Source organism: Onychostruthus taczanowskii, unplaced genomic scaffold (genome assembly GCF_017590055.1).
Source record: "Onychostruthus taczanowskii isolate IOZ18803 unplaced genomic scaffold, ASM1759005v1 scaffold152, whole genome shotgun sequence".
Classification (NCBI taxonomy): Eukaryota; Metazoa; Chordata; class Aves; order Passeriformes; family Passeridae; genus Onychostruthus; species Onychostruthus taczanowskii.
The window spans coordinates 13,375-33,229 of record NW_024498708.1 but is presented as its reverse complement, the minus strand read 5'-3'; the positions used below and the strand labels follow the sequence as shown (position 1 = coordinate 33,229).

The 19,855-nt window shown below is 53.6% G+C and overlaps 2 protein-coding genes across 2 annotated transcripts; both read left to right on the top strand.

Moving 5' to 3' along the window:
• Positions 1 to 1,720: 1,720 nt before the first annotated feature.
• On the top strand, positions 1,721 to 7,566 carry CD79B (CD79b molecule). Its single transcript, XM_041399044.1, has 6 exons — positions 1,721 to 1,841; positions 3,660 to 3,701; positions 5,050 to 5,358; positions 5,865 to 5,993; positions 6,260 to 6,294; positions 6,957 to 7,566. Exons 1-6 carry the CDS (start codon positions 1,775 to 1,777, stop codon positions 7,053 to 7,055), a joined length of 681 nt encoding a protein of 226 aa, XP_041254978.1. The 5' UTR covers positions 1,721 to 1,774; the 3' UTR covers positions 7,056 to 7,566.
• Positions 7,567 to 11,788: 4,222 nt separating this feature from the next.
• Positions 11,789 to 16,217, top strand: GH1 (growth hormone 1). Its single transcript, XM_041399030.1, has 5 exons — positions 11,789 to 11,839; positions 12,709 to 12,872; positions 13,781 to 13,897; positions 14,245 to 14,406; positions 15,966 to 16,217. Exons 1-5 carry the CDS (start codon positions 11,830 to 11,832, stop codon positions 16,164 to 16,166), a joined length of 654 nt encoding a protein of 217 aa, XP_041254964.1. The 5' UTR covers positions 11,789 to 11,829; the 3' UTR covers positions 16,167 to 16,217.
• The last annotated feature ends 3,638 nt before the right edge of the window (positions 16,218 to 19,855 follow it).

The following is a 19,855-nucleotide window of genomic DNA, read 5'->3' as shown; positions in this document are numbered from 1 at the left end:
CCCTTTTCAGTTTGTGTCCCACTCCTGGTTTTACCTCCCAGGGCTTCCCCAGGCACCTCCAGCACCCCAGCTTCCATCTGCAGCCCCAGAACCCTACAAAAACCCCTCCAGTGCCTGCCAAGCATGTAGGCATCCCTTTTTCTTTGCACTGCTGGGATATCAGGGCCAGACTCTGCTCTTCCATCCAGACCCAGGGGTGATGGCAGCAGGGACTTGGCAGCACTGCCCCATATACAGAACCAGGAGAAGGCACCTCTCCCATCATCACTCCCTCATTTTTCTCTGGAAAATTTCTCTCATCTCACTCCCACTTTTCCTCTGGAAAACTTTATTTCTCTTGCTGCCTGTCCCTTTGCATGCAAAGTCAGGCTGGGGCTGGTACCCAGCACCCATCAGATGCTCAGAACCGGCAAAAACCCCACCCAGCCTGCAGAAGATGAAGGTCTGGGGAGGCCCCGGGCAATGGCACCAGGCTCTGGGGACCAACAGGACTGGTAGAAGTACCCAAAGGTGTTTTTCACTGGAGTTACAGTTCAGTGCTCACCCACAGCTGCTAACGAGCAACAACCGGCGGGGCAGAGACTGGGGGAAACTGCTCCTGCAGCAGAGCTCACCTTGGGGGCCTCGCTGTGCTTCCCCAGGGCCAGGCTGTCTCAAAGGTCCCATGGAGAAGGATCCTGGAAGTGGAGAAGGGTGGGCATGGCTGGTACCCAAGTGACTCCTTGTTTTGGCCATTTCCCCATCTCATCTTCCCCCTGGAAGCGCTCAAAAAACGTGGAAGTGGCACTTGAGGACACGGGCTAGTGGTGGTCATGGTGGTACTGCTGAGCTGATGATCCTAAAGGTCTTTTCAAACCACAATGATTTTGTGATTTACTCATGCTTCTATGATTTTAGGTTTCTGGACTCCCTGGGATGCAGGGATGGGAGCTGAGGGACCCATCCCACTGCATCCCACAACAAGCAACCCCACAAACATCCCCTATTCTTACCCCATTCCTGCTGCAGCTCCTGGCTTCTGGCCACCATCAATCCCTGCCCATCCCCTTCAGGGCCAACACCCTGTGGGGAGCTGGGGGTCACCCCCATTCTGTCCCCCCAGAGATGTGGCCAGGCAGCACCAATGCCATTCCCTGGGCACATCTCATGCTCAGCCAGGTTTGGCACCTCCTGCTTGGCTGATGGGCTCATCCCCAGCTCTGCTGCAGGTCCAGTCCTGGCCACCTCCAGGGAATATTGGCACCACAGGGAGCCAGCAGGGGACACGAGGGTGGACAGTGCCCAGGCATACAGAGATGGACAATGCCCAGGGACACAGAAATGGACAATGCCCGGGGACAGGAGGGTGGATGAAATCCAGGGACAGGAGGATGGACAATGCCCAGGGACAGGGAGAGGGACAATGCCCAGGGACAGGAGGGTGGTTGAAGCCCAGGGACACGGAGATGGATGAAGTCCAGGGACAAGAGGGTGGACAATGCCCAGGGACACTGAGAGCAACAATGCCCAGGGACACGGAGAGGGACAATGCCCAGGGACACGAGGGTGGATGAAGCCCAGGGGCTCACAGGCACGGCCTCCCCAGCGTCTGCGCCGCATTCAAAACCAGCCCCGAGGGAAAGTCCCCAGCGGGGAGGATTTACATGAGCAGGAAAGGGGCCGCGCACAGAGCGGCAGCTTTGCCATTTTTAGGTACTGGGGCCAGGGTGGTGGGAGCAGCCGCTGTTTCTGCAGAAGCACGGGTTGGATGTTTTCCTGCCCTGGGCACTGAAGTATGGCTGGTCTGGGCACGAGGCTCTGGCTGCTCCAGGTGACCCTCTGGCTGCTGCCTCTGCTCACAGGTAGGCACCAAATGGGGTTTGCACTTCAGAGCAAGGAGCCAGGACAACGGCCTGAGCTCTGTCCCCTGCTCCAGGTCTTCCCCCAGCTCTGCCTCAGTGCAATAATTTTAAGCTTTGTGCTGGTCTCTGTCAGTCCTGCTGTGTGCTGGGAGCCTCCCAGGGAGCCCAGGAGGGCACACAGGGCTCGGATCCCAGTGCCTGCCTTGGGTTTGGGTTTTTCTTCCCTTCCCTTGGGGTGTGCAGATGGGACACATTCTGGGGCAGGCAGGTGGCTTTGGCTGAGCGGGTGCAGAGCCAGCCTGGCTGGGGCTGCAGGTGGCAGGAAAGAAGGGTCGTTGAGGTTTATTAACCATTTATTGCTCTCAGAGGCCTGGGTATGGGGCTGGCACATTGCTAAGGCTATGGCCTCTGCTCTGTGGGGTTCAGTGCCCAGGAGCAGAGGAGAAATGGGAGGAAAAGGCTTTTGGGGTGATTTGTGGAGTCTGTGTGAACATCCCTGTGCTGTTCCCCTTGGAGAACCAGCAGCAAACCCAGGACATGGCTCCTGTCCCCATCCAGCTCATCTTGCCTGACGCAGGGACAGCTACAAGAACCTGTAGCAGATGCCATCCTCAAAGGGAAACGTGTGCCCACGGGACAGAGGGCATTTGAAAGGTCCCCTGGTGGCCACACAAGCCCAGCATGGATTCAAGGCTGCAGGGTTTGAACTTGGCTCTCATGATGATTTCGGGGGAGGACAGGGGAAGTTCAGCCCTCCTGTGGCTGCAGTGGAATTCCTGACTCAGAGGGGTGCGAGGGACCAGCCTGGTCTTCCTTTAGAAACACCAACAGAACCTGGGGAGAAAAGCCTTAGCTGGTGGCACTGACAGGGACACAGCCAGTGCCCAGCCAGGACAAAGGGCATCTCTCATCCTGGAACAAAATGGAATGGGGCAGGAAGGGAGGATTTGCCTGCAGAGGTGTTGGTGCTGAACGTGGACAGGGCAGCAGGGACCTGGAAGGGGCTCTGGGGCAATGAGAGGAGCCCCTGCCCAAGTCAGGAGGTTCCTGCAGGCTGGGAGTCTGCAGGAGGGTGGCACAGAGCTCAGGCTGGGGAACTGAACCTTTCTTCTTCTTTTTCTGTTCCTTCTTCTCCTTCTGGGGATGGGGAGGTTTGCAGCTGCCCTGCAGGGAGGTGCTGCAGCCCCACCTCCGTGCCAGCTCCTCCACAGGGTTTGGTGAATCTCCATCGAGAGGAGGGAACTGGGCACTCAAGCGGGGCAGTAAACAGCGGGCTGGGGCTTCCTGCCCAGCTGCAGCAAGAGGAACTGGCCCAGAGGCACTGGAGCTGTGGGCAGGGCACCCGTGGGTGCTGGGGAGGGTCCCCACCTCCCCCTGCTTCCTGCACTGCAGGTCCCACAGCACCAGCCCTTGCCCTGGGGGGCTGTGTGGCTACGGGATCTGGGAACAGCCCTGGCCACCACAGGGCTCGAGTCCAGGAAATCCCAGCAGGGAAGGGTTTCTGCTTGGTTCAGGGAGTGGAAATGCAGAGCTGGGAGTATCTGGGACCTTCCCGAAAGGCACCAGCCTCGGGGACATTATAGAGAGCAGATTTCACTGGGGTATCAACCAGAAAACAACCTGGAAAATTTTCAGGAGACAGAATGGAAATTGAAGGGTTTGTACCCAAATCTGCACTGCCCCTGGTCCTCTGAGCAGGGCTCTGTTGTTGCTCCATCCCCTGTGGAGTGGGCAGGAAGGGCCAGGGCACATCCATCCCACTGGGGACATCCTGGTGGGCTCCTGGCCACGATCTCAGGCCCTTCTCCTCTCTTGCAGGTGGGATCCCAGCAGACAAGAACAGCACCGAGAACAGCACAGGTACCCCCAGACCTTCTGGGCTCTTCCCCTGCCTGTGTCCCCAGGGTCCTCCTGTCCCACAGAGCTGCTGTCCTTCTCTCCATAGGCTTTTCCCCTGCAAAGGCCATCCCCAGGCTGTGGCATCCCCCATGGCTCATCCCCAATCCTGCTCCTTCTTCTCCCTCTGCAAAGCCAGACCCTCTTTGTCTTTCCGGAGCACCCACAGGTTTTTCCTCTACATTTGCTGCATGGCCAAGTCTGGGACCAGCACTGGGCTTGTGTCACAGCACTTGTGCCATTGTCCTTGGCCATTCCCACCCATGGGGCCCTTAGGGTGACCTCTGCAACCCAAATGGGCTCCTAAAGTCACCACTCTGGGACTCTGGGACACCAAACATGGCCAAAAAAATACAAAATAAAGCAAAAGGCAAAAAAATGTGGAAGCAAAAGAGAAACCAGCTGGGATTCCACAGGCTGTAATTTTGGAGCTGGGATTAACTAAACGTGCACAGAGAGGGGTGGGAGCAGGACAGAAGTGCTGGAGCAAAGGCATTCCCACAGAAAACTGGAGTTTCCATCATCATGCCTTGTGCAGGCTGACCTAGAATAGAGACTAGACAGAGCTGAAGAATACAGGTTTATTTATTAGGAGGCCTCAATAGATCCACCTTGGGCAGCACAAGAGCCCAGCCAGGGCTGCACCCCAGGCGAACCCAAATGGTCACAAAATGCCCCACTGGTCACAGGGTCTCACACTTCTATAAGCTATGCTCCATTTGCATATTGGAGTTAATTGTCCAATTACAGCTTTAGGTTATGCAGTCCCATCCTTCTTGTTTTCTGTCTTCAGCCCACATTGTTTCTGCTCTTGGGCCTGAGATTTGGATCATTTGTCCTTGGTCCCCAGCTAGAGCAGGAATTGTTTTGTCTCCCTGCTCTGTGCAGAGAGCTCACCATCCCCTCATATGAAGCCCAGACCCACACACTAAAGCAGCACAGAACCTGAAAATAGAAAAGCTAAACCTGAGGCATTAATTAAAAGCAGACTTCCACCAAAAGCCTCAGATCTCATAGAATCACAGAATATCCTGACTGGAAGGCACCCCCAAGGATCATCCAGTCCCATTCCTGGCCTGCCCAGACACCCCAACAATCCCACCCTGTGCCTTCCTGGCAGTGCTGTCCAAACCCTCCTGGAGCTCTGGCAGCCTCAGGGCTGGGACCATTCCCTGGGGAGCTTGGGATGAGGATAATTCATCAAAACCAAGCTGGATGCTCAAAAGCAGCATGAAAACAGGAAGCTCCTTTTTTGGGAGGTGCTGGGGGGCTCTCACGGCAGTGGCTGCAGTGACAGCTTTGTCCCCTGCAGATGGCATGTGTCCCCCGGTGCACCAGAACGTGCGGTACGTGGCCGTCAAGAAGAACATGCCCATCTACTTCATCTGCTACTCCCAGGAGCCCCAGCTCATGCAGTGGTACAAGACAGCAGAGGACAGGGAGGACCTCTCCGTGCTGGATCAGAACACGGCCAGCTACCACATCGAGAGGACGAACAGCTCCATCAACCTCACCCTCCTCAGGACCAGCTCTGAGGACAGCGGGATCTACGTGTGTGACAGGAAGGGCCTGGTGCAGAAGGAGAAGCTGCACTCGTGTGGGACAGAGCTCCGGGTCATGGGTGAGTGGCAGCTCCCCATCCTCCTGCACCCCAGGCGATGCATTTTCTCCTCCTCTCCCATTTCCCCCTCCATGTGAACCCCCCGTGGTGCTCCCACACCTCCTCTTCTCCCTGTGCTGGTGGGGCCCTCTCCGACCCAGCTGTGGGTGCTCTATGGCACACAGAGGTTCCATTCCTCACTGCCAGCCCCAAGGAGCAGGACAACCTCCCTGGGTCTGCCCTGGCACAGCCATCCTGCAAAAACCAGGGACATGTTCCTCTAATAAATCAGATTGCTCTGCTCCTGGTGACTGCTGGGTGCTGCCCAAGGTGTCCCATCCCAGAGCTGGTCCCTGATGCCAGCCCTGGGGACAGCTGCAGTGCCCTGGTCTCTCCCAATGAAAAGGACAGGTCACCCTGGTCCCCATATCCCACCTTGATGACACACTCTGGCCATGGTGAGCACATCCCTCCCCTGCAGCCTGGCTCAGAGGTGACCTGGGCTCTCCCTGTGCTGCTGCTCCCAGGTACCAGCAGCATCAAGCAGTACCAGAACAGGAACACGCTGAAGGACGCCATCATCATCATCCAGTCCATCCTGCTCGTCGTCTTCATCAGCATCCCCATCCTCCTCTTCCTGGATAAGGCAAGTGACAGTGCCTCCAGCAGAGGGAATGTCCCCAGCCGGACTCACAGCACTCCTGCAGTGCATCCAGGCAGGCCAGTCCTGGCCATGGGATGGGTTTGGGGTTGTGGGGTGGTATGTGGATATATGAAATGGGAACATACCCATCTCAAATGCTGTGTGGGGACTCCATGGATGTGCATGTGGAAGTGGTGGTACCTGGCCTGGGGGCCAAGGCCGGGGACAGGGGATCCTGACGGGTGCTGACCCCAACCTGTGACTCTCCATAGGGCGAAGACAAGAAGAGCCCAGAGGAGGACCACACCTATGAGGTAATTAATGATAGCAGGACCTCCCTGACACCACCTGAGCCTTCACACAGGGGGTTGTGCCCCTGCTGGGTGTCTGCTGGGGGTCACCCTGTAGCCCCTTCCTTGGGAGGAGGATCAGGGCCCCTTCCTCCCCAACTACACATCAGCTATGCTGAGCTGCCCCAGGAAGCACCCAGTGCACATCCAACATCCAACATCCACCATCTCCATCCTCTGTCCCTGTCAGAAGCTGCCCCAGGCTCAGGGGGAGCAGGCTGGGAGGGTCCCCAGTGGGTGTCCCAAGGGATGTGCTGTGGCTGGAGCCTCCTGCCATGTCCCACCCTCTCACTCTTGCACCAAGAATGACACAGGAATAGGCGAGAGGCAGTATTGTAGAAAGAGTAAAATAAGGCTTTATTCAAGAGACCCTTGTGGTTTATATAGAGTGATAAGATACATTCTATTTGATTGGCTAAGTAACAAAAACACCTTTCTCACACACCATCCTTGAGAAGAACAAAAAGACAAAGCAGAAAAACACCACCTGCAGATTGTTTATCCTAACAATTTATCACATCCTTACAACTCCCTAAAAGCTCTCACAAGCCACTGTGAGAAACTCTTGCCGTTTCTCTCTCTCTGTCCCGTGGCATACACACGCACCCTCCTTGTCGTTGCTGCAGGGGCTGGAGGTGGAGCAGATGGCCACCTACGAGGACATCACTCCTTTCCGGGATGTGAAGGCCAAGTGGACAGTGGGGGAGCACCCAGGTGAAGAGTGAGGGGTCCTGTGCCCCCTGCCAGGCCCTGCCAGCACCCAGCCAACCCCCGTGGGGACAGATCCCCTGGAGCACGGCTCTGCCTGGATCCCAGGCTACCAACACCTGCACAGGCTGGGAGCCTGCTGCCCTGCGGTGCTCACGAGTCCAGGCTGTGTCCCCGAGGCTGCCCTGTCCCACTGTCACTGTCTCCACCCTGCTGACCAAACCCTAAAGCCTCTGTAGAAATTAGGAGCCACCTGTGATCCCCCAGCAGTGAACTGGTCACACAGCCCGGGCAGCCCCACACCAGCAGTGAGCTCCATCCTGGTCAGAGCCAAGGAAAGACTGGGAATGAGGGCTCTGCTCCAGCCCCACCACCCCAGGAAGGACAGCACCAGGCACTGCAAGGACACTGCCAACAGCACCACGTGGCTGTTGTGAAAAGCGGATTTTGGGCCACTCTTCAGCTGTCAAAGCCATGGCTGAATCCACAGGCCCAGCTGGAAGAGGTCTGAGGTGCAGGATCCCCCAAATGCACCTCCTTTTCTCCAAAGACTATGGAAGAGCTGGGGAGAAAGGTCTCTCCCAAAGGCTAGCTGCTTGCTGCCCAAAGGCAAGAGCTGGACCCTGCCACAAGGTCATCCCTATGGTGAGGGACATGTGTGACCTCTGAACATTTGGGAAAACTGCAAATTGTGGGACACAAACCTCCAACTGCTTTTGAAGTCCTAATAAAGGTAATGGGTAAATCCTTATCCTGCTCCATCCTGCCATGCCCATTCCAGGGGTGTCCCATAACCCTGGTGCTGATTTCCTAGGAATAATGAGCAGCTTTTTGGGTCCAGCTTAGCTGGAAACCAAACTTCACCTCTTCAAACTTCACCCAGAGGGCAGGCAGGGATGGAAAACCAAGAGCAGATGTGAGGCTACCCATGGGGACCTCAACAGTGCCAGAACATCAGCTTGGGATGGGACAAAGAATCACCAGGATCCAGAGCAGGAGAACAGGACCAGCAGCTCCACTCTCAGCTAGATCTGGGCTTGAAGAAGAAGCTAAAAAACATATCAAGATTTGGTTTGTCATTAAATTATCTTGGCATGGCAGCAACAGCTGAGGGTGGTGGGCTCAGGGCCAGCTGGGCACCAAAACCAGGGCTGTGGGGGCACAGTGGGCATGGGGGCTTGGCTGGATGAAGGTGACAAGGACATTGTGGCTCAAACTGTCCCCTCTCAGAGAGCCCCAGGCCTCTCTGTCCTGATGTTTCATGACATTTTGGGCTCCAAGCAGCTCCTGCAACTGCTCTGCACCCCAAAAACAGCCAGAGAAGGGTAAAATTCTAAGGAAAAAAGGCTTTTCAGAAGTAAGAGGATGGTTCTTTACCACTAAAGCAACTCCATGGAAAACTGGAATTCAGCTTAAACAGCTCAAAAACCAGCATTTTGGAATTGATTTTTACTAGTTAAATAAAACTATCCCAAATTAGTTCTGCCACATATATATAAAAGTTATTTAAGCATATTTTACTTATAAAATTGGTTAATTAAAAAAAGGAGCATTCACAGGGAGAGAAAAGAACTGGCTATTCCTGGTTTCCACGTTTGCCAAGATTTTAGGACTAGCAGAGCTCATCGCTCCATTCCTTGTTTTCAGTTTCCAAATGGAAGATAGAAGTTTTTTCTGGCCTTCCCAGCTCCAGATTCCTCAGATCTCTGTAAACAACTCACTCAAGTCACTGAACAGAATAACAGAAAAAATAAAGAAAATATGCTGTTTGCACCTGGTGAGGAACCACTTGTGTCAAAAGCAGTTTTTATGACCCCGGTCCTGCTCTGCTGCTCCTTCAGCCCTGGGATTTGGCCTCCTTTAAAATGCCAAAAGTAAATAAATATTTCTGTAGTGTTGTTGGTTTATTTGAAATGCTTGGAGTAGTTTCTAAGGAGCCTGGAGATGGGGGTTCATTTCATTCTATATTGAGAGTAGTCTGTGTTTAAAACACATTTAATGTAAATAAATATATCAGTCTATACAGTCCAGGCTCTGTATTTTTTGTCCTGATTTCTGTCATTGAATCATGGAATCACACAGGCTGGAAAAGCCCTCTAGGATCATTGCGTCCCCCAGCACTGCCAAGGCCACATCTCCACAGCTTTTAAATCCTTCTAGGGATGGGGACTCCACCACTGCCCTGGGCAGCTGTGCCAGGGTTGGACACTCCTTTCAGTAAAGAAATTTTCCCTAATATCCAATCTAAACCTCCCCTGGCACAGCTTGAGGCTGTTTCCTCTTGTCCTTCCCACCTGGCTACAACATCCTCCAGATAACAGTAGGGAGGGGAAATCCCTGTTTTCCATCGGGATGCTCAGGCAGACAGGTGGGGTTGCCTGGGGAGCTGAACCAGGGGTTTCAGCCTCATCTTTTCACAGGAGTTCAGTGCAACCCAGCAGTTCCAGCTCTGGTAAATAATCCCCATAAATCTAAAATGGAATTTCTCATTGGACCAGTGAGTTGACAGAGATAATCCCCCACACCCCAAACCTTCTGCAGAGCTGGGCTGTGGCTCAGCAGCAGCTCCTCGGTCAGGATTCCTGGGGCTGGGGATCACCAGGACCCGGGAGCACACTCAGGAAAAGTTGTTTCACTTATTTAAAAGCTCAGGGAAAGGTGGGTGGGCACAGAGCCATCCTGAAGAGAATGGAGGGGTTTTTTTCTTTTCCAAAGAATGTGGAAATCATGGAATATGACGCTGCTTTAGATGGGATGCTGTGGGTTGGGAATGCAGGAATTGCAGAGCCAGAAAATGGCCCGGCTGAGGTTTGGGAGCCGATTATGCAACCCCGGCTCTGCCCGGCCCGGCGCTCGTCATGCGCCGCTTCTGCCTCATTTACTGCGACACAGCGCCGGGGACAAAGCCAGCCTGGGGGAGCCCTCCGTGCCGGGACAAAGCCAGCCTGGGGGAGACCTCCGTGCCGGGACAAAGCCAGCCTGGGGGAGTCTGGCCCGGCTCAGCCCGGCCTCTCCGTGCCGGACCATGGGGGTTAGCACGGCTCTGACCCAGAGCTGCAGTGACACTGCGGCGTCATCCAGGGCTGGGCTGGGCTGGGCTGGGCAGCTGCGGCTCGGCTCAGCCCTGACGGATTTAAACACGACCTGGAGTAGCAAACATAAAAACACGCCCAGATGTTGCCGCTGTGGGGTGACGGGACACCTGATAGCGGCAGGACCCGCTGTTCCCTCTGCTGCCGGGACTGACATTTCCCTGTGACACCACCGCGTCTCCAGCAGCAACACCCGGGGGCTTCTCGGAACAGCCCTGCTCTCCCTCATGTTTATCGAGCAGCTCCCCTCTCCCTACTCCCGCAGCTCCAGCGGCTCCGGGGGTGATGCTGCTGCTTGGAAACCACACCACACACAGCAAACAGGGACCTGGGTGAGCCAAATCACCTCCGGACACAGGACACCCCCTGAACAGCAGACAAAGGCGAAACCAGTCTGGTTTGGGGCAATATGGGCTTTATGTGGAGTAAAAGTCCTTTAAATACCCCCTGGAGCTGCCCATCCCAGGTTCTTTGTTGTTTTTCTCAAAAGCAGGGATGGGTGGGCTGTGTCCTCTCTTCTTTAAGGCCAGGCTGGATAGGGCTTAGATCAGCCTGGAACAGTGGAAGGTGCTCCTGCCCATGGCAGGGATGGCACTGGATGGGCTTTAAGGTCCCTTTCAACCCAAACTACTCCATGATTCTCTGATTCCCTTCCCCATCTCCTCTTCTGATCCCTCCTATCTCTTTTTCCCACTATACCTCTCCTTAATCCCACAGTATTTCATGTTTGCATCTGAGGCAGGAGCAGGAAGATGCTCATGACCAGGTTTTCCCAGAGCCTTGTCCAGCTGAGGATCAGAGAAAGCTCCCAGAGCTCTGGATTTGCAGTGGGCAGGTTGGAATCCAAACCAGCACCAGGGCAGGACAGCTCCCTGTCACACCAGTGACAAACCAGCTCAGCAAAAGTATTTGCTGAATTTTTGACATTTTGGGAGAAATTGGAAGATTTCCTTGGCAGAAATTCCTTGGCAGAAATAGGATTCATCTGACAACATCCAGCCAGCTCTATCCCCACAAATACTAGAGAGGAAAAGATCACAAAATTATGAAACCTTTAGGTTGGAAAAGGTTTCTAAGATCAGTCCAACCATTCCTCCAGCACCACTAAGGCCACCACTAACCCATGTCCCCAAGTGCCACATCCACACAGCCTTAAAACCCTCCAGGGATGGGGACTCCACCGCTGCCATGGACAGCTGTGCCAGGGCTAGACACCCCTTTCAGGAAGAACTTTTCCTTAATATCCAACCTAAACCTCTCCTGGTGCCACTTGCTTTAAGCCAGAAATGTCCCAGGGTGGTCAGTCCCGTGGGGCAAGGCTGCAGAGCCAGGCAGGAACATCAGGAGAACACAACATATCTCACCATGATCTGATTTGGGTCTTGCTGTGATGAGGAAACTTTTAATTGCAATAAACAGGAGAACATGGTGAAATCATGGAGCACTGGTCTCATCCTGAGGTAAACAAAGCTCCCCAAGCTGCACATCTGTGAAAATGCCTGGGATGAGGTAGCACCACTGTGAACACTTATGCATGTATGCAGGGGGAAGGTGCAGAGCTGTTGTTGTAATCATGGACACACAGATCCATTTTAAACAGACCCCCTGCTATATAAAGAGGGGCTCCACAGTTTCCTTCACCAGGTGAAAGAAGGAAACATTCCCAACCAAGCCACACCTGAGCAACTCACCAGCAGAAATGGCTCCAGGTACATTTTATTTCGGTTTTAAAGGATTTCCAGTGCTGGGTGTGTAGGGTGACAGGAGATAATGATGATGGGGTGGTTCTGTGGTGGGCTACACACACTCTTACCATTCCTAAATTAAAATATGCCAATTTCTAAATCCATGAAAAAGAAAACCTTTCCCTGAAGTATGACTCTAATCCACTAATTAATCTTTAACCTAAAGTGGGCAAGGAGAGTGTTGTGAGCTTAAAGAACAAGATCAATCCAGTTGTAATAGTTACCATTACCATAAATGTTGGCAGGGATAATAAAACTCATATTCCAAACTTCAGACAGGGATGAGGATGATGTCTAATAATGTCCAAGTCCTGTAGGCTCCAGGGCATTCCTCCTCCTAAGGGTCTTTGTTTCAGATGAGATTTGTGGTCTGTGTGAGCACAGGTGGACATTTGTGTTGGATGTCATGGGCTGAAAACCTTTAGGCTTGACCAAAATCACCAAATCCTAAAGGTGTGACCCAGGGACCAAAAGCAGCTGGTCACAGCACAGGTGATGCCACCAGTGAGACCAGAGACAAGGCCTAAGGGAAAACATGAGTATGTCAGGGAAAACCACAGGGACACCCCTGAGTTTTCATGGAGCAACCACAATTCCAGCCAGGAAGATGCTGCTGGTCTCACTGGGAGCAGCCCCAGCCCCAAGAGCAGGTCCAGTGAAAGGGTCTCCCTCAATTTTGGGGAGAGCTGAGCCCATCCTGTGTCCAACAGGGCACCACAGAAGGTCAGCATGGATCCAGCACGGGCAGAACAGGCTGGGAATGAATTCCCAGGGGCCACCTCCTCCTCAGCACAGTCCCAAGGACTCCCAACACCTTCCTCTCCACTTTGCAGGGTCCTGGCTCTCTCCTCTGGCCATTGCTGTGATCACCCTGGGACTGCAGTGGCCACAGGCAGCTGCCACCTTCCCGGCCGTGCCCCTGTCCAGCCTGTTTGCCAACGCTGTGCTGAGGGCTCAGCACCTTCACCTCCTGGCTGCCGAGACCTACAAGGAGTTTGTGAGTGCTGTGGCCTGAGGGCACCTCATGGTGTTTCCTTGATGGCTCCAGGACTGTAAAACTTCCCAGAAAATTCCCAGGTGTTGGTGTCTTTGCCAGCTCTCAGGGAGGAGAAGGAACCGTAACAGGATAGGGCAGGTTGTGTCCCACCAGCCTGGACACTGTCACCTCTCTGATGCCTCCTTGGGGCCATTTCCACCTGTGTCCAGGCCCCTGCACAGGGGTAGCTGGGAGGTGACACAGATATTTCACAAGATTTCTCTGTGTTGGTCACCTTTGTCCCTGGGAGGGTCTGAGTGCTTAAACCCAGCAAGTGTCTGCTACTACCCAGGAGCTGGCATGGGCTGTCTCTTTGGCACAGGCTGTCCCTTTGGCACGGACTGTCCCTTTGGCACAGGCTGTCCTTTTGGCACGGGCTGTCCCTTTGGCATGGGCTGTCCCTTTGGCACAGGCTGTCCCTTTGGCACGGGCTGTCCCTTTGGCACAGGCTGTCCCTTTGGCACGGGCTGTCCCTTTGGCACAGGCTGTCTCTGGGGATCATCTCCTCCTTGGGAGGACCTGTCCCAGGTGTGTTCTGTTCCTCCTCCTCCTGCAGGCTGCCTGGAGCAGTGTCTGCCACCCTTGTGACACCCTGTTCCCTCTGGTGACACTGAGCCACCTGCTGCCCTGGGCATAACTGGCCCTTACTGAAGAGCAACCCCTTGCCCTAGGGAGAGGGAGACCTTCAGGGCAGCTGTTGTGCCAACACACAAACTCCTATTTCCCAGCTCTCCACCCTGTCCGGAGGCACCTCCTGTCTCCCATTTATTCCTTGCAAAGAGGAACCGTGCAGGACAGCTTGGGAATTCTCAGTGCTCTTCTCCAGCCCATGGGCAGCAGACCTGAGTGTATCTGGGATGTCTCCACAGGAACGCAGCTACATCCCAGAGGACCAAAGGCACACCAACAAAAACTCCCAGGTAGCCTACTGCTACTCAGAAACCATCCCAGCTCCCACGGGGAAGGAGGATGCCCAGCAGAAATCGGTGAGTTCTCACCTGAGGCAGGCACAGACCTGTCTGTGCAGTCTCCACTGCAAGATCAGAGGGTTTCCACCTGTGAGACCTTTGGTGTTTTCACCCTCCTCTCTCTTCTTTGCTGTTTAAACCCTGCAGACTCTTCTGGGTTACACTATAAATCATATTCCCAGCTCCAGCATGAGAACACTGCTGTCTGCACAGGACCTGGGGCTGTGTGGTGCCCTCAGCCTGCAAACTGGAACTGCAGGAGCAGTGTCCCTCTCTGGGTCACTCCAAGCTGTTCCAGAGGGAGCAGGACACTCCACCAAACACCACACCTACTCAGCTTTGACCCTTTCCTGCCTCAATTTCAGGACATGGAGCTTCTCCGGTTTTCCCTGGTTCTCATCCAGTCCTGGCTGACCCCAGTGCAGTACCTGAGCAAGGTGTTCCCAAACAACTTGGTTTTTGGCACCTCAGACAGGGTGTATGAAAAGCTAAAGGACCTGGAAGAAGGGATCCAAGCTCTGATGAGGGTAAGTCCCAGCATGACTGTGGAATAACAGAGATCTTCAAGGCATGGGGCACTTTCAGGCATCCACAGACCTTGAGAAATCTCCCTGAATTCCACAGGGAATCCTTTGCTTCCCTTTAGATAACAAGATCATGACCCACAGTGCACAGGTCCCACCACTGAGGAGGGTAGGAACATACGACAGGTGTTACCACAACCCCTCAGGGAGCAGATTCCACCAGGAACCACAACATGCCAATCCAAAATCTTTCCAAACCCAGCACCAAGGAATTCCCAACATCGGACAAACAGCAGCACATTGTTTCTTGTATCTCCAGGCAAAGTACTTTGAAACAGGCAAATTTTGCAAGGTTTGAAGCCTCACAACATTTTACAAACATGTTTTTGTGCAGGGAAGGATTTGCTCTGATGTTTCCCTCTTCCTTTAACACAACACTCCAAGCTGAGAGCTGGAGGGTGTTCTCTCCAAGGAAGATCTTGTCCGAGAATCCCAGAATGGTTTGGGTGGGAAGAGACCTTAAAGCCCACCCAGTGCCACCCCTGCCATGGCAGGGACACCTCCCACTGTCCCGGGCTGCCCCAAGCCTTGTCCAACCTGGCCTTGGGCACTGCCAGGGATCCAGGGGCAGCCACAGCTGCTCTGGGCACCCTGTGCCAGGGACTCTTCGCCCTCACAGGGATGAATTCCTTCCTGAGACTTTACCTGAATGTCCCCTCCTTTAGTTTAAAACCATTTCTCCATGTCACTCTCTCTCTCTTTTAAAGCCCCTTTAAAGTCTTCTTAATTTTGGGTTTGTTGTTTTAAATTAAATCACCCATTATCTGCCAGGACACCCTTCAGTTATGCTTATTCTATAAGTTTATCTGCCAGAATCACCCTGAAGCTGTAGCTGTGAGAAATGAGTCTGGGCCATTATTTACATCTTCTAGCAGTTAAATAACTTTGCAAGTCAGGCCCTGTGAGCACACACAGAACTTCTGTGCTGGAGTAAGAAGGCAAAGGAGTCAGGACCAGTGCAGATTTTGCTCTGCATTCTATATGTGTTTGGGCATTGGGGAGCCACACACAGAAATTACACAAATATTCATTTTTGGACATTCATTCATGTCCAATTTATGACACTTTTTATTTCACCAAAACCATTTTGGTGCTGAGCAGAGCAGGGGGGGTGGCTGAGTACAGATCTCCAGGTGGAGATGTGGGGCTGGATCAGAGCTTTGGGAAGGTGGGGAAAGACAGAATTATTTGTGCAGTTCCCCATCCCTTTGGCTGGAGGGGCTGCAGTATTTCTCTGTGATTTTCCCTTTATTTTAAGGCCCCCAGGACACTCCTGCCTCCCCACAGCCCCGTGTGTGTCCCTGGCACGATCAATGTGGCATCACCCCGCGGCACCACCTCCACCTGCGCGTCCTGCCACACACCTAAAACCACATCTGAAATCCCATTTAGGAGCGGGGGGGAATCCCCCTGACCTGTCCCAGAGCTCGGCAGGAGGCTTGTCCCTGGCAGACGCCCCTGCCCGGCCCCGCCTCTCCCGGAATGTCCCCGTTGTCCCGCAGGAGCTGGAGGAGCGGAGCCCGAGGGGTCCGCAGGTGCTCAAACCCACCTACGAGAAATTCGAGCTCCACCTGCGCGGCGAGGACGCGCTGGTCAAGAACTACGGGCTGCTGTCGTGCTTCAAAAAGGACCTGCACAAGGTGGAGACCTACTTGAAGGTGATGAGGTGCCGGCGCTACGGAGAGGGGAGCTGCGCCCTCTGAGCCTGCCCCGCTCCTCGGAGAAGAAACTGGAGAATAAAACCCGCTACTGCCGACACGAGTCTGGCTTTTGGGGGGCACGGGATGTTCGGGGGGCTGGGAGGGACGAGATGCCAGGGGGGAGGTGCGATTTGGGGCTGAGGAGGGGGGATTTAGATCTGAGAATTTGCTTGAATTTGGAGCTGGGGGGAATTTGGGGTGGAGTTGGGACTGGGGATGAGAATTTGGGGCTGGGAGGTTGGATTTGGGGATAGACTTGGAGGTTCAGGGTGGATATGGGGTGGGGCACAACTGGGTCTGAGGGGGATGGATTTGTGGCTTTGGGGGAGATTTAGGGGTAGATTTGGGACTGGGTGGTGGATTTGGAGCTGGATGTTAAGGATTTGGGGCTGTGAGGGTGGATTGGGGAGTGGATCTGCAGCTGAACAGCAATTTGGGGATGGGGGTGGATTTGGGGCTGGAAGGATGAATTAGGGCTTGGACTTAGGGTTGGGGCAGAATTGGGACTGAGGGGAGTGAATTTGTGGCTTGGAAGGAATTTGCAGGTAGATTTGGGACTGAGAGGCAGATTTGGGGCTGGGGGGTGAATTTGGAAGGTGCTGAGTCCAAGGTGGTCTTGGTTGGTGGTGCTCACGAGGTCGGTGCTGGTGCCAGCCTTGGCACAAGCCCTGAGCAGAGGATTTTCCTGTCCTGTATTTGGGAACACCACAGCTTCCCTGGGGAGGCTCAGTTTTGTGCCCAGAGCCCACTCACCTCAGCAGGTGCAGGCACTTCTCAACACAAACCTCATGGCAAAGGAAAAGCTGACAGCAAGGGAAGCCCTGGCCCTGCAGGGTCATGTTTTGTTATGGAAGCAGCTGAAATGAGGGCACACAGAGGTGTCCCCAAATCCCCTCAGTTGTTTTAACTCATTGCCAATGCTCAGCTCCATCACTGCTTGTCCTTGTGGTGCCATTTCCTGAGACCCTGATGTGCTTCCATTTGTCCCACAAAAAGGAAGGTTTGAATTTTCTTGTCTGCTTGGAAGGAGCCAAGTCCAGGGTGGCCCTGGCTTCTCTGGAGCTGGTCCTGCCGTGAGCCAGCCCTGAGCACTGCCCAGGCTCCTCAGGGAATGATCCCTGTCCCCAGGCTGCCAGAGCTCCCAGGGATGCCCAGGGTGGGATTGTTGGGGTGTGCAGGGCCAGAGGAGGGACTGGACAATCCTTGGGGGTCCCTCCCAGCTCAAGCTATTCCGTGGTTCTGACTCCTCCAGCAGTTTGCCTGGAGCAGTGTCTGCCCACCCTTGTGACACCCTGTTCCCTGTGGTGACATTGACACCTGCTGTCCCTGGGCACGGATCCTTACTGAAGAGCAGCAGCAAAACCCCAGCATTTTAGGGTGTGACACAACCAATACCGATCAGATTTTTTTGTTTGTCAGTTGAGAAGATGGGATTTCTGCTGGTTTGCTGTCTCTCCACACTCCCCCTTGCAGGCCCTGCTCTCCACCCCCTTCCAAAGCCACAGAGAGCTGACCTGGCCAGTACTGCCCCAAGGGAGGGGAGCAGCAGAGTCAAACAGAAAGCTCTCCTCCTGCAGAACCATCCCTCAGCTCTCTGCCTGCCCACTTCCCTTGGGACAGGGTGGGAGGGAATTCAGAAGCTGCCCTCCACAAGGCAACATCCAGCCCAATGGAAAGGGGAACAGATGGGAGTTCGGAAGGACTTGCTCGGGGTGAGAGTGACTGGGCGTCCTTCTGGCTCATTGCCTTGTGATGTCAGTCAGTCCTCCTAAAGCAGAAACATTTCCAAGTGGTAAATTCTGGGGAAGCTGCCCCTTATATATAACAAAAATATGTGCATAGGGATGAAACTAAAACATGTTGTACAGAAGAATTTACACTTGATTTCTCTCCCAGGCCAATGAATTGTCTTTGGAACAGTTTGACCTCAAAGAAGACGTTTTGTTTGATCTCAGTTTTAATGGTGCCACTGAATTAAAGCAGCTCTGTCTTCATCGTTTCCAAAAGTTTTGCAGTGTTTTATTAGGGATGAACGCTTAATGTTATGAGACACCATGTGCGTCACATCCAATGTCTGCTTCTCCTCCAAATACGTAACAGCAACAGAAATGGGCAATAAACCTAAATGGTCCTAAAATCAAGCCCCAAAATAAATGCTGGTTTTGGAAATGAGGTGTTTTCCTGTCAGCTTATTGAGGTCAGCTATATCTGGAACTAGCAGAGCTGCAGGATTATTTAGAGTATCAGATGTGTGCAGCACTTCCAGAACAACAAAAGGAATGAACCCTCCCTGCAGGAGCCCCTGTGAAGCCCAGAGCTGCTCTGAGAGAACTGGAGGTGGAAGGTGTCTTACCAGCAGGAGTAGCTGTGGGACTCATTTGCACAGGCACAGGAAAAGTATTTCTCTAAGAAGAAAAAAAATAAGTCTTCTAATAAATCTGTTGAGCCAAAGAGCCTTGTGAACCACAGGTGTCGAACCCCAAGTAGTCGCGGCATTAACATTACGTAAAACAAAGGTTCTTTCTACTTTCAAACATGTTTTCTATTAAATAAAATAAGATTTTGTAACCTGGTAATGAATGAACATCTGAGCCAGCTCAAGCAATGGGAAGGGGCACCAAGCTCACCAAATCATGAACAGAAGGGGGTGTCTTATTTCACAACAAACTCCTGCCCAGGTATTTTGACCTTGCTTTGCAAAAAGAAAAGCTCAGGGATGAGCCACAGGAATGATGTGAGATCTCTCTTGAAATGAGAGAAATGTAGCCTGTTTAACAATACAGAGAGCAAAAGGGTGATTTGCCACAGGAGAAATCACCTGGCTGTGGCTGAGCTTGAACCACAAAGGCAAAGGTAAAGCAAAATCCAGTGTCTGGACACAGGAATTGGAGAACTCCAAGTGGGAAGATGTGGTGATTCATAAGGGAGTGACTAGGGAACCTGGCCTCTGTGAAGGTAAATCCCTGATGGGGCAATTTCTATATTCTATTTGCTTATAAATGCATGAAAATATGAAATTTTCACCATCCCCAGCAGTGTGACCAGAGGGTGAGGGGGGAATTCTGCCCTGCTCAGGTGAGACTGAGACCCCACCTGCAGAGCTGCCTCCAGCCCTGGGGTCTCCAACACAGGAAGGACGTGGAGCTGCTGGAGTGAGCACAGAGGAGGCCATGGAGCTGCTCTGAGGGCTGGAGCCCCTCTGGAGCCAGCCTGAGGAAGCTGGGGGTGTTCATCTGGAGAGGAGAAGCTCCAGGGAGAGCTCACAGAGCCCCTTCCAGGGCCTAAAGGGGCTCCAGGAGATTTGGAGAGGGATTTGGGACAAGGGCTGGAGGGACAGGATGAGGGGGAGTGGCTTCCCCAGAGTTAGATGGGATATTGAGGAGGATTTCCTCACTGTGAGGGGGGGGAGGCCCTGGCAGAGGACTGAGCAGCTGGGGCAGGGCAGGCTCCAGCCATGGTAGCAGAATCACAGGGTCAGTGAGGTCAGAAAAGCCCTCCCAGATCATCAAGTCCAAGCTGTACCCATCCCCACCTGTCCCCTCGCCCAGAGCACAGAGTGCCACAACCACTCTTGTCTCAAGCACCTCCTCAGACAGGACTCCACCACTTGAGCAGTCTATTCCAATGTTTAATGCTTCTGTGAAGAAATTCTTCCTAAAGCCCAGCCTAAACCTCTCTGGCACAACCCAAGG